At 43.7% G+C, this 13968-nt stretch overlaps 1 protein-coding gene across 3 annotated transcripts in view; it reads right to left on the bottom strand.

Annotated features, from left to right (window-relative positions):
• The window catches only part of ARHGEF7 (Rho guanine nucleotide exchange factor 7), a 116122-nt gene that overhangs the window by 91812 nt on the left and 10342 nt on the right, over positions 1-13968 (bottom strand). For 2 of the 3 annotated variants that reach the window (XM_059493097.1, XM_059493091.1), the window contains exon 2: positions 9004-9090. In XM_059493097.1, the coding sequence (XP_059349080.1) occupies positions 9004-9090 (87 nt within the window). Of the gene's footprint in view, positions 1-7669; positions 7717-9003; positions 9091-13968 lie in introns of those variants that run through there. The other variant, XM_059493102.1, reaches the window with a different exon arrangement.

Raw genomic sequence — 13968 nt, forward strand, 5'->3', positions numbered from 1 at the left:
CTGGCTTCATCCCAGAGGAAGAGTAAGAGGCACACAGCTCAAGGCAGCTTTTTTTCAGTAAAAACAGCGTGAGGTTTTCAGCACTACAATTTTCCCCATGACCTAGAGTTTTTCAGTATTTCCTGAAAAACAAAAAGACCTGGGAAAAGCTAGAAGTGTCAAAAAACCATGCTGCTCTTCACACAAACTGCAGCTCTCAGTAATACTGACAGGACCAGCCCAGTATCTGATGAAACATCTAAACACAGTTAACTAGAGAGAAATAGAGGGCTCAAGCTGAAACATGCAAGTGCTAGAGCCATTTGGGTATTCAGCTGAGCACAATAAGATAACTCCCCTAGATAACTCCCCTTAAGGAAATTGAGAAATCACCATATTCTAATATTTCTTTTCCTTTTAATTAGAGCAAGGTGCTTTTCCCTGCTCCTCAACACCATCTTTCAAAATCAAACCTGTGAAAACTCCTCTCCACTGCAGAATGCATATCACCTTTCCCACAAATGCCAGAATATTTACATGCAAGCAGAAGTCAGGAACAGTTGCAAAGCTGGAAGCACTTAAGAAATCAGAGCAACTCACAAAACACCTAGATTTGCTACTCCACAATTTACAGATAACTGAAGTGATTTATATCAACTCTTAAGTTCAAAGAAAAATCAAAATATTCTGGCGAGATGACGGCAAATAAAAGCAACAGCTTGCTTTGCCAGGATGGACTCTTCTGCACAGTCCTTATCTGAGGTAAGGTTCAAAGCAACTGCTCTGCCAGAATTCCTCCCTTGCCAAAATGATGCAACACAGTCATTGTCACAAGAGGAGAAAGTTTTCCAGGTTCCTGAAGAGACTGAGCACTGTTATCTCACACACTGCAGGATGCACTTCAGCTCTGAGGACCTTCTTAGTCCAAGTGCATACATTAAGAAAACATTTTATGTCATTAAGGTCTGCAGGTACCCAAGTTTTCTTCACACAATATACCACCAACTATAACCTATTTTGTATTCTTTTTTGTTTTCCTCTGTCACACACATGCTTGGGAAATAATCTGACACCTAATAACAATGGAACTGTGATCAGCATACACAATTGTAGTTGTACAGTGCAAGATTTATCTACATTTCTATTTTTAGTATGCTTACCATCTAAAAAAATCTCCTCAAAACTATTCAAGAGAAAAAGCGTATGTGTAGGGAGGGAGTCTGAGACCTTCTAAGTCCAACCTCACAAGACACTCATAAAAACCACAACAGCAACTAACAAGACCATAGCCATCCTCTGGGAAGTAAAAAGGCAGGCAGGTCCTGACAGGAACAAGACCTGACTTCTGAAATGCACTTCTCTGCTGAGCACAGCAGGTGCCACACTGTCCCAATGCCATCTCCTACTGTCCCTGCTGCTCCCTTGCTGAGAGGGACAGAGCAGCTCACCTGCTCTCCTCCCAAGAGCTGCCTTCACACCCGGCATCCCCACCACCTCTGCCCTGCTTGCTCCCTGCTCAGGGCTAATCAGAAGGGCCCCCCTTCCCACAGCTCCCACTGTTCAGAAAACCAGCAGATGAGCCCCTCCTCACTGTGCTTCACAACAAAGGAGGGCACAAGAGGGCTAAAGAAATCAGAGGGCAAGAACTCCTCTGACACATCAGGAGAACTGCCTAAAAATCACGAAGCACACTCTTCTCCCTTTTTAAGCCTTAAGGACTCTGAAGTTCTGCTCAAAACCCTCCAACTCTCTCTACCCACCCTTTTCTCCCAGCTTTCCTAGTTACCACACCTTCCCTCAGATGATTAACTCCTATCAAAGAAGCAATCAAATTCTCTTGTGAAAACAGTCTGCTATATTTGAGCATAACACTGAAGTCTTCTGTGCATTCTCTATTAATAGTGCAATATATTTTAATTGCTAGATGAAGGTTCATTTTATTCTCAAGATGCAAAGAAACACCACAAATGAAGCAGTTACACAGAAGCCTCTCCCAAAGCACAGAGCAACTCATTTGCAAAACTGCTCTGAACAGATCTATCCCAGTGCTGTGGTTTGGCCGGGCAGGCAGCTGAACAGCACTGAGCCATTCACTCACTCATCCCCAGCCCACCCCCCAACAAATGGGATAGGGGACAGAATTGGACAGAAAGGTTAAATTCATAGGTTATGACAAAAGCAGTTTAATATGGCAGAAAAGGAAGAGAAAATAACAATGATAAGGGAGCATAGAAAAAATGTGATGCACAAGCACCTGTTGACCAGGGCCCAGCCAGTGGTCAGGAACAGCAGGTGGACACCCCCCAGCCACCCCCTCCCAGTCTGAGTGCTGAGCATGACACCACACGGTGTGGGATGTCCCTCTGGTCAGCTGGGATCAGCTGTCCTGGCTGGGTCCCCTTCCAACCTCCTGTCCACCAATCTCCTCCCTGGCAGGACAGCACAAAAATCTAAACAGTCCTTGCTTTACTGTAAGCACTGCTCAGAAACAACAAAACAGTGAGTTACTAACATTATTCTCATTCTAAATCCAAAATTCAGCACTATACCAGCTTCTAGGAATAAAATTAACTCAATCTCAGCCTAAACTAGGAGGACTACTTAATGTTTACTGCAACTTGCCTTGTACATGCTGACCACCAAGACACGACTGAAACATTTTGGATGTATTCTGACACGTTAGACTCTCCCTCAAATTTGCTTCATGCAGCAAAGAAAGGAAATCTGCACCCATGATAGATCCATTGTGCCAGTCTCTATATGCACGCTGTCTTACATGTTTGTGTTCACAGTACCACAAATCAGGCAATACAAAAGAACTGGTAGGAATTAAAATATTCATGGTCTAATTCAAAATTTTAAAATTATTTTTTTACCTTGAAAATACTGAACATAGACCTCAAGCAGAAAAAAAAAAAAAAAAACCAACAAAACAAACATACCAGCACATTAAAAAAAATACTAGCACTATTTGTTACATTATTCATTACAAAGACACCCTTGTAATCCACTTTTGTTACTTGATAGCTTTCTTCTAAGTATCCACTTTTGTTACTTGATAGCTTTCTTCTAAGTCTTTTAAAATTATCGTGTATCAGGTGCCTTTGAACCTGTACCCCAATAAGGAGCTTCATTCTTCTCTTTAATGAAAGCCACTGGACACACTTTATTCAGCAAGTGATAGCACAATATCATGCTACTGCTGATGCAACAAGCTCACACAAGATTAATTCTCACAGAAGGAGCAGGAAGGTTTAAGTGAAAAGGGAATCATGTAAGGATTTGAAAAGCTACCATGCACATTTGTGTTTCAGACTGGGTTTTACTAAGTAAAACTGTAACAGTTTCTGATACTACCATTCCTCCCTGCCCAATGCCATATGTTCCTGCCTCTGTGTCACCCTCTCAGCTAGCATGACATTATGCACAAATGGTATACAAGATGAGGAACTGGGTTAATATCAGAAAAAAAAAAAAATACTGTTTTTCCACCATTCTATCTGAAAGGCACCCTTAAAGTAGTATTCAAAGACTTCTCTTCCATAGGAAAACAAAGGATTGATAAATACACAAAACACAGTCTCAGTCTTAGGCCTGCCACTCTGTCCATCATAAAAATTCTCTCTATCACAAGAAGCCATGCTTATGAAAATAATGTAAATAAGTCAAGCAACAGCATCTCCCTGTCTTAAAAACACATTTACACATGAGAAAAAGGATAGAAACTAAGGGTGTGAGAGAGAGAGAAGCAGTCACATGTCAGAGATCTGTACATACAAGACAAGTTGCAGAGACACACAGCACTTTGCTGTAAGTGATATCTAAAATATATTCAGAATAGTTTAGTGAACAAGTAGAAATCAGAGTGGGAGTTGGGGGGAAGGAATACAGTAGACACATCTTAATTAAAAGGTACAATTTTTCCCCTTTGAAAAATATACCAATAAAATCTCTGCCTCGAAATAAAACTTCACAATGTGCAGTCCATAAGCAAAGAATGGTAACTCTAAAACATTGAAATTCTGGAAAATGTTTATGACATTTAAGAATCATGAAGGCATTTGGCAGCACACCTTCTGGGATAGAAAGACATTATGTTGGACTAAACCCAGGAGCAAATCTAAGGAATATTGCTCTTGACAAAATAAAGATCATAGTCTGAACAAGGGCTGAAAGGATACGTAGATGATTTAATTTCTGTATCATCATCCTAAGACTGGCATGAAGGTCTTCAGTACTAGAAACCTATTTATTCCTAATTCACCGACAAGTGAATGTCAGCCAAGTCCATCCACATTAGCAGCACAGCTCTACACCTTCCTTATACAAATAAGTCTTTGAGAGTGAACCAGCAGAACACCTTTCCAAGTCCACACTGGCAGTAGGATTGTAGCCATAATGATCTAAAGAAGTGGTCAAGGCTCAGGGGAAAGAAGCATCACCTAACAGATGAACTGCTGCGTTAGGTGTGGGTGTGAGGGAAGAAGACAGACAGGTTCCCTTGCTCCCCTAAATTACCTGCTCTAACAGAGTGACACTGGCACCCCTCACAAACTTTTCCCCAAGGCTGGAGCTCCATTATAGCCATTTACAGACATTTGTATATCTTGATTAAATCTTGAGTGCTATGAATTTTATTTTACAAATTTGCATGCAGTGTTCTGAACCTTAAGGGCAAATCCCTCTTGTTCAAGAGATTTTATAATACACAAGCACAGGATCTCACACTGTCTAAGACTGCCAGATTTGCTTCATTTCTTCTTTGGTTAGTTTATTATAGAAGTGAACTCCTCGGCTTGGCATTGCTGCCTCTGTAATAAAATGACCATCCTTGAATCCTAGAGGCAAGCAGGTCGAGAAAGGGTTCTCAGATCCATGGCTTGCCTTTTTCCATTGAGCAGTTGCTATCTCATCCATCAGTAAAGAAGTCAAAAATACAAAATATTTTTGAGCTAAGAAACCTGTTAACATTCAGATAAGCAAGCATTAATCTTTTATTTTATGAAAGCCAGCAAAAAAACCCCTGCAAGATGCTACTTATGGAATTTGATCACACAGACTGTGGCATTGTTCACAGGCTATGTCAAACATTCTGCCCTTTAAACAGCAGATACTAACATGGTTTTCCATTAACCTATTTTTGTTTATTATTCTACATTCAACTGCTCCCCCAACAAACTTCACTGCTGTTGAACTATACCATGATTTCTCCAGGGAAAATGCAAGCTGTCAAACAGCTCTGGTCATAGAACAAGAAAAGACAGCATTATATTCAGGAAGCTCAAGCTCCTTTGAAAGAAAACAAAACTAGAGTAACATGACACAGGCACAAGATAATCACAATGGCAAAACTTGCTAGGGCTCAGGTAGAAATAAGCCATCACTTTTTCATTTTTCTCTCCTTTGGAAGATTTCTGTGAAAGATATACCTGCAGTGAATTCCTTCTTACCTATACATATCCACCCACATTCTTCTAGAACTGAGCCCCTCAGGTACAATAAGTATCTAGGACCCTGTTTGGAAAAGCAGGTCATGCTCCTCAGAAGGGAGTACAGTTAAATGTCTTCCCACCCAAAGAGAAAACTGGGAGAGAAAACAGCCTTTAGAGCAAAAATAACAAGAACAGTAGCTAACAAATATCCCATTTGCCTAAGGAAAAGGTGCACAGTAAGATGTGAACTGACAACACAAGTGGCTGTTGTACAGTCCCCTCCATCTATACAGACATTCAGCAACAGCACTGAAGGCTCAAAGTAGAATAAACTACTCAACACCACAATTATTCTAAGGATGCACTAATGGCTTTCAGAAGGGAAAAAATATGGAAATTCAGTCCCTGGTGGAGGTCTTAGGAACATTTTTTCATTAATGGGTCTCTGTTCCTTGTATCCGCATACAAGAAAACTGTGTTAAAAATAATTTTTAAAACCCAATACTTGCAGCACATTCCTCTGGTTATTTCTGGAATTATGCTTTGCTGTACAAAGATTGCTGCAAGCTCCAAAGTATTCTCTTTTCTATGGAAAACTTAAATATCAAAAAATACAGGGGGGTGTGGGAAGGGAGCCATTGGTTTCCTCTGAGGAACAGCAATCCTCCTCATTAGAATTTGAAATACCCTTTCTGAATGTTTTATTATCTTTCTAACAACCCAACCTTACTGGGAAGCAAGAGGAAGAAAACAAGAACAACTTTTAGACACCAGCACTTTTCCAAACCAACAGATTTTCTCATCTCTGCCCTTTATTTTACATGTAGGAAAGCAACCAAAGTTATCACATCCTCTAAAAAAGGGATCTGCAGATGAAAGCATCTCTAAGAAGCCATCTACTGCTGTGCAGCTTTCCATTAACCACAGCAGTTTATCAAATTCTCAATCATGCTGTAACAAAGTCCCCTAAACTGGAGACCTACAGAGCTCCAGCAAGGCAAGGAGCTCTAAAATGGCTTCATAAAAACACACCACCACTGCTTCCAAGATGAGCTCAGATCTGGGAGCAAAAAGTGCTTGTGCAATGCTGATCTTGGGCTAACCAAACCACTACCACGCTTTCAGCAGGCTCACAAAATCACACACAGAGAAATCATCTGATCTAACTACATATAATTCACATTCAATGTAAGGCTCAAGCACAACCCTTATAAGTCAGAAAAATCTCCACATAAGGTGGAATACTTATTAGGAAAAGTACTACATTAGTGCACAGAATAATGTCACATCTCCCCACACCATCCTAGAGCTTCCTCTGATACCCATATTGTCCAAACGTTTCTAGTATTTAAGATACCAGATACACATCTAACCCTTTGTCAAATATTTGTACTCACCACTAACTCCTTGTTAGCTCATCTGCCCTCTCTGACAATATCCCCTAAAGCGGTTGCAGAGATGCTCCTCACACTCTGTGCTCAACACAATCCCTACCCCCCGGCTGAGGCTCAGGAAGCATTACACAGACCCTGCACAGGGAGCTGTGGCATCTCCCCAGTTCCCACGGTGAGGAAGGCTCAGATTCTCCAGGGCTGACTCACACCTTGTTAACGGAGGGAGGGGAAAGAGCCCAGGAGCAGCGGATGGCCAGGAGGCCCTGCCAGCTACTCCCTGGGTGAATCCAGGTTGCCATTGATCTCATCTTTGGCCACAGTTAGGGGCTTGGAAAAATTAATGAGAAAACAACAGGGAACAGACAACGTACAAACCATAAATACACACACAAGAGCTCCACAAGCCCAAGCATTTGTGCCCCTTCTTGCCAGCTTCTGAACTCTCTGGTAGCTTGGGAGTAATTCCTGTTCCAACATGCTGAGCTGGAAGCCACTGCTGCCAGTTACCTCCACTAAGAAAGGTGTTTCCGGCACTCTTGCTGAGAAGCCCCTGAGGCCAGGTTAACAATTTGACTATTCCCAAAGATACTCAGGCTCTCAGCAAAATTATCTTTTCTTTCAATCATTTTTCTTCATTTTCTCGGCACCCCAAGGAAAAGAGCTGACAAAAGCTTTTTGCAACTAGAAGAGACAAAACTGTAACACTGTAACTATTCCCAGCCTGTCACAATTGCAATGGCTTCAAGCTTTGTGGGAGACCTGATAAAGGAAATTAGCAAAGGGGAGGAGACTATATTAATGCCATTTCCCCCCTCTTTAACATTTACAACACTCAATTTATTTCTGCATTGAGATCAGAAGTACCTCCTCCCCAGTTCATGAATATCTACCACCTGAAGTTCGGATCTGCTCACACCCATGAATGTTCAAAGCATGAAAAGCTCAATGTGGCCCTAGAAAAGACAAATGGGAGTGACAACTGTTTCAAAGCAAAAAGAATGCTTGACATAATGCACTGTTAACCCCAAAACCTGGTTTCTGAGTATTTCAGAACTTCATTTGGTTTTACTCCCAAGAAATCCTAAGGGATTTTCTATGTATTTGGCGGGGAGAAGGGAAGGAAGGTAAAAATGTAAGGGCTTACTCACAAGAGGAGTGCTAAAAGCAGTCTTAATTTCCATCTTTATCCATGAGGGAACCTAAGATAAAGCGCAAGTCCTGCAAGTATCATTTATTTCACTAATGATACTTCACTGTTTAGAGGCCTCAGGAAGGCAATCAGAGTCTTTTTTTAATGACATTCAGTTACTGCCTGGCAAAATCACAGGCAAGACCAGAGGTACCATAAGACCCTGCAAATTAATTAAGGCAACACTACATTAATTTAAGTCCAGAAGCACAAGAAACCAATTTTTCCACCCAAAAAGAATGTCTCCAAGAACTGAAATGACAATACCTCTCACTTCCCGACGCAGAGAAGCTTAAACCTGTTTTTAATCTCATCAGTTTCTTCCCACACGCCAACATCAAGTAAACTCGACAGCAGTATGTACTTGCTATAGCTAAATATACCAGCAATATTCGAGAACCTAATTTGCAACCCTGCTAACACACGTTCGGAAAAGATGGCAGTTTGCAGGGCTTTTATGTAACGCAAATTTAAATAGAAGAAACAGCACCTGCCATTTTCTTCAATTAGCATTTCGCTCGGTTGTAGGCAACTTAATTTCTCTAAGCCGACCGCTGCGCTTCCAAAGCGATTCCACGAATAAAGCGGACACAATGTATACGTACCGAGAACTCACTCGGACGGAGCAGCAGCGGTTTTAAGCGCCCCGGGGCCAGGCAAATCCCGGCTCCGGCACTCGTGGCTGCAGTGACACAGGGACGGGGCGCGCCCGGCCCGAGCAGCGGCGCGGCCCTTCCACGGGCGGCCCTTCCCTTCCCTTCCCTCCACGGGCGCCCCTTCCCTTCCCTTCCCCGAGCGTTCCTTCCACGCGGTCCCTGCCGGGGCGCGGCCGCCACCGCGCCGCATCGGGCAGCGCCCCGGCAGCCCCGACTTCCCCGCAGCCCCCCGGGCCCGCAGCCAGGGGAGGGGCGGCCGCCACCATCTTGTCAGCCGCGTCCCTGGGCACAAAGGGAGGACGAGAAACCCCCCGCCCCCGGGACCGAGCCGGGCGCCCCCAGCCCCGACTCACCTCCAGGCGCAGGGAAGCACCGCAGCCCCGCAGGAACTCGCGGATGTTGCTCAGGCACTCGCCCTCCGTCCGCGGCTCCGGGTACACCTGCAAGACAAGAGGCGGGCGGCTCAGCGCGGGGAGGAGACGGGGCCACGCCGCACCGGAGCGGCGTCCGCCACCCGCCGCTCCCCTCACCTCCCGCTCCCTCCGCAGGCAGCGGCGCCGATCGCTCCCACTGGAGGCTGTGAACCGGGAAGTAAACACGGAGCACAGGAAATGGCGTGCGAGGGCGGGGGGCGGCGGGCAGGAGCGCGGGCAGGGGTGCCCCGGCCAGGCGCGGTCGCGGGTTGCTCTGCCCCGGCGGGGCGGGCGGAGGGAGGAAGGGAGGGATGAGGGAGGCGCGGCCCCGCTCGGCCCAGCCCAGCCCAGCCCCGCCCCGGCTGCGGGCGGGAGCGGCTGTGGGCCTCGCCGCGCCGTGCTCCTGAATTTTTCAAATTGCTGCTGCACAGACCTCGGTGCCGTGGCGGGTTTGGCTGCAGGGCGAGGGCCCAGCGGACAGCCGGGGACAGCCCCTACTCGGGACAGGCAGTGGCCGCGCCCGGGGCACAACGCGCCCGTCGCGGGTGGCCGGTGCCGCCCCTGGGACTCGGCGGTGCCCTCGTTGTGGCTCCGGTCCGCCCTTGGGTATCGGTTTGCTAAAGGGAAATATATCAGAAATGCTCCGAAGACCTCCGCGGAAAATACCAGCGCCCGGAGTTAATAATCTACCAATTCCAGGGTCTGATGTTAACGACCTTTATCTGTGGTTTATTAAACAGCCCCTTCTCACCCCGGAGGAAAAACAGCTTCACATAGAGGAAAACCGTGACTGAATCTAAGACAGTTTTTGGCAAGGCAGCCGTCTGCTCTCTGCAGCCGCACTCACGGTGCCTTCAGCTCAACCTCTGCAAACCCCAAAAGCAAAGTGTAGCCCTTCCACGGAAAAGCAGCCTGCCCCAAGAGCTTCAGGGACGTGGCTTAACTTACCGCAGCTTGACTAAATTCTGTGTGCACATAAGCGTCGTTTCACAATACATTCAATGATTTCTGTCAAGTAGTTTAGCAAACAAATCATTGCCCGAACTGGACACCTGGCTCTGTCAGAAGGGGAAAGCCCAGCACAGAAGTGCACTGGCAAGCCGCCTGAAACAGAGGTGTTGCAACACGCAATGTCACGGCCTTTGATCATGCCTTACACTCACAGGAGGTTTTGTTACACGCGTGTGTGCCAAGGTTACATAAACTCACAGCACAATCCACCTGCATAGCACCAGGAACTTCACATGAGGTTGACTCCAAACATTCTGTCAAGCTGAAACCAAGGTAGTGCCTTCTCACAAAGATACCTCTGATCCACAGAGGTAGTTTTTGATACAGAATTATTACCACAGAGGTAATTTTTGATACCACAAAAATGTGACAGCATGACAGAGTGAGCCTGGCACAAAGAAATTTAAAACACAAGTCACTATCATTTTCTAAACAAAATTCAGGTGAGTCTTAAATGAAAGCCACTAGTCTGTAATACAAGGAATTTGGTAAGGATATGAGTTGAAGAATCTTTCTTTCCTCAAAAAAAGAGCACATAGACACACCCCTCCAAACTCCTCAAATTGTTTGGTACTATGATAAATCACTGTAGCTTAAGAATAATTAAAGATACACTAAAACATAAAGGGAATCCTAAAGAAGACCTATGGAAGGACTACAGGCCAAAAGATAAATTCAGTAAGTTTGAAGGACACAAGAGGTGAGAGAGCCCTCCTGGAAACACAACCTTCATGTCTCTTCCTTGAAACACTTTTTTATTACTCTATTAATTTATTTCTTAATTCTAGTAAGAAATCTAAAGCTATCATGCCAACATCCCTTGTTAGAATAAGATGCTGGGAATTTTTGCCATGTTGATGCTTCTATTATGCTCTCTCCTATTTGTTCTTAATATTTACACAACAATGATATAATTACAATTTATAACTGTTTTATCTTAAACTATTAGCATAATAACTGGGGTTTATCTCCTTTTACACGTGCTACTTCATTGTCCCTTTTTTGTACCCAACATTTCCTTTTTCTCTTCTTTGTTCATCAAGGTCTCTTTTCATTCTGAGAAACCTTAACATTATTCTGCTCTTCAAACATGAATAATGTCTCCCAAGAAATCACAGTAAATCCGGGTTTCTCTTAAAAGAAGCAAATGTCTTGTCTCATAATGTAATTCACATTAACACAAAATGTCCCAAAGTCTCCAACACATTAAACTCAGTAATTCTAAGAAACTCAGACATGTACTACCACCTCATAAGAGGCTGCACATAATTCATAAAAGACTGAACAATAACTGGAAAAAAGAGGCAAAAAAAAAAAAAAAGGGGGGGGGTTATGGGGAAGAAAGGGAAGAGGGTAAGGAGAGACATGATTTTCAATTGAAGATTAAAGAAACAACAAGCAAAGAAAACTCAAACCCAGCAAATTGTTCCCTATCAGGTCTAGAAGCTTTAAATACATGCCAAATACACCACTGAGACCTTAGCCCCACCAGCACTCTAATGCATGTTTTCAGTTAAAAATCATCTTCCTTAAAACAATAAAATAAGTTACAGTAAATCTTTAGAAATGTCATTTCTTCCTTCAAAACAAGGCAAAAGACTTTGGAATGATAAAAGAAGCAGGGTACATTTTCTCAGCTCTGTGGCTGCAAGCATTTTTATACAAGAGAAGACAGAAGCATATGGGTAAAGAATTTTAAAATATCTTTGCATTTGCATTCTGCTAGAAATGTAAAGTATTAATGATCCCATAAAATGAAGCAAACCTGTTATTTACCTGGAAAATCTTAATGTGATTTTGGTAACCTTCTCCTACAGCCAGCTGAGAAGAACAGTAAGGAACCTGAGGAACAAAACCAGGCCTGTGACAGAACATTGCAGTGCGGTTATGTGGGCCAGGCCCGTGATAAAATCACACATATGGTACATGATATCCTTTATAGTTACAGGAAGCTCAGGAGCATGACCTCTCATACAGATCACATTTATAGCCTCACAGACTATTCAAAATGCACCAGAACATCATGCAAGCAGACCACAGGCAGGTAAGTCCTAGTCCACCTGAAAGACAGCTAATCTGTACCGAGACAAAGGACATATAAAAGTAGGGTCATATTCCCAAATTGCTTAGCTTAATAAAAAGTAGGTTGCATGTACACAAAGCCAGTGAAATAAAGAGGTTATGTATTTTCCTCTCCAGTATTTGCTTCGTCCTTTTCCTATCATAGACCAACACCACTGGTTCATTAATGGGGGTTGTCTGCTTCTTATATGTATCCACAGCTCTTAGTACAAAGAGCCCTCAGTGTCCAGCTGGAACCTCTGTGTGCTCTAGTAATACAAATAAAAAAGGTTAATAGTAATTAGAAAAGACAGGGATTCCAGAGGGGCATGACAGATTCTTAATTAGGGACCAGAGTGCCACAGTGGAATCCAAAGAGATGAGAGGAAGGTAATATGCAGAGCAGCCACTGTTTAAACCACTTCTTTGTGGTTCAGGGACAGGTTCTGATTAAGATTTAATCTCTTGGGGAGCAGTGCTAGAAACCACAGCTAGTTCAATGAGGACACTTATGTGATGCATTGTAGCTATCAAAGAGCAGAGTACATTTCCCACTGTCCAGAAAAGGTGGGGAGCAATGTGCAATGCAAATAGGTGGTACCTAGCTAAATGTTACACCCCTTTAGATCAGTTTAAATCTATGGTTTTAATCAACATAACAAGTGAATAAAAAAGGGCAATGCAGAGAGGCTGCATCAGGAAAAGGTATGACAGGGGTGGTCTTAGAAAAAATGAAAAAGGCTACTATTAGTTCATTTAGACAGGGAAATTATATGAAGAAAATAAGCAATGAATGTGTATAATAATGAATAAATTTAAAAAATAACCAAGCAAACCCACAGTTCTTTGATTCTTAAGTAAACATGAGAGATTAATAAAACGTAGGAGACATCTTCAGCTATATGTATGGGAAATCAGCTGTTTACTTGCATTCACTGCTGAACAAGTTGACAAACTGGGTCACAGAATGAGAAGTGTACAAGGCCTTTATATAGAAACTGGAATCTACTAGGTAGAGTGAGTAAGAACACAGTTCCTACCTGCAAGTTAAATCAATCATTTATCTAGCACAACATATAATAAGTACAACAGGGTTTACTATGTAAGAAGACTATCTCAGTAACTAGAAAGCAGAAACCAACAGAAAATGTAAACTAGCTGCAAACTAGTAGCCAAGTTCAGCAGACACTTAAAAACATCCTGTTCAGGTGTATGGCTGCTCGAGCCTGAAGTTCAAAGACTGAGCCCTTAAATAGGGGGAAATCCTTTTCATCCTGCCTGGACCCTTTAATATCAGAGTCCCCTCGTAGCACAGAACAGTCCTCTCTCCATGTTTCAGAGCACCTTGCACACACAGAGCATTACCACAATCTAATCAGTAAAAATACCATAATTGCACAATGCAGCAAAGCTAACAAAAGGCTCCTATTGATCACATTCAGTCCCACAGCAGCTGTGTTTCCCTTGCTTCCAACCCCTTTGACTGGTCAAGGGCAACTCATCTTCCAATGGGGCAAACACCTCCTGCACAACCACTAAAGGCTGGGATTTGTTGCCACGGTTTGTGTTCAGGGACAAAAATGAGATTAAAAGCATCATGAGGAGGAAGCCTGGCCATTCTCACACCAGCCTGGGTGGTGAAGCTGCAGGAGATGAACTGTGCAACACCTCCTGCCGGTTCCTTCCCTGCCAGCTGCTGCCTCCTGCCTGCACCTGCACCCATGCCCAGCAGGGCCCATCCCTTCAGCATTCGGGTGTCCTGCTCTGTCCCAGACCACTGACCCTCACAAATTGCCAATGTGGGGCACAAATTTGTGAGGCACAAATCCCCTG

This window comes from Ammospiza nelsoni, chromosome 2, assembly GCF_027579445.1.
Source record: "Ammospiza nelsoni isolate bAmmNel1 chromosome 2, bAmmNel1.pri, whole genome shotgun sequence".
NCBI classification, from domain to species: domain Eukaryota; kingdom Metazoa; phylum Chordata; class Aves; order Passeriformes; family Passerellidae; genus Ammospiza; species Ammospiza nelsoni.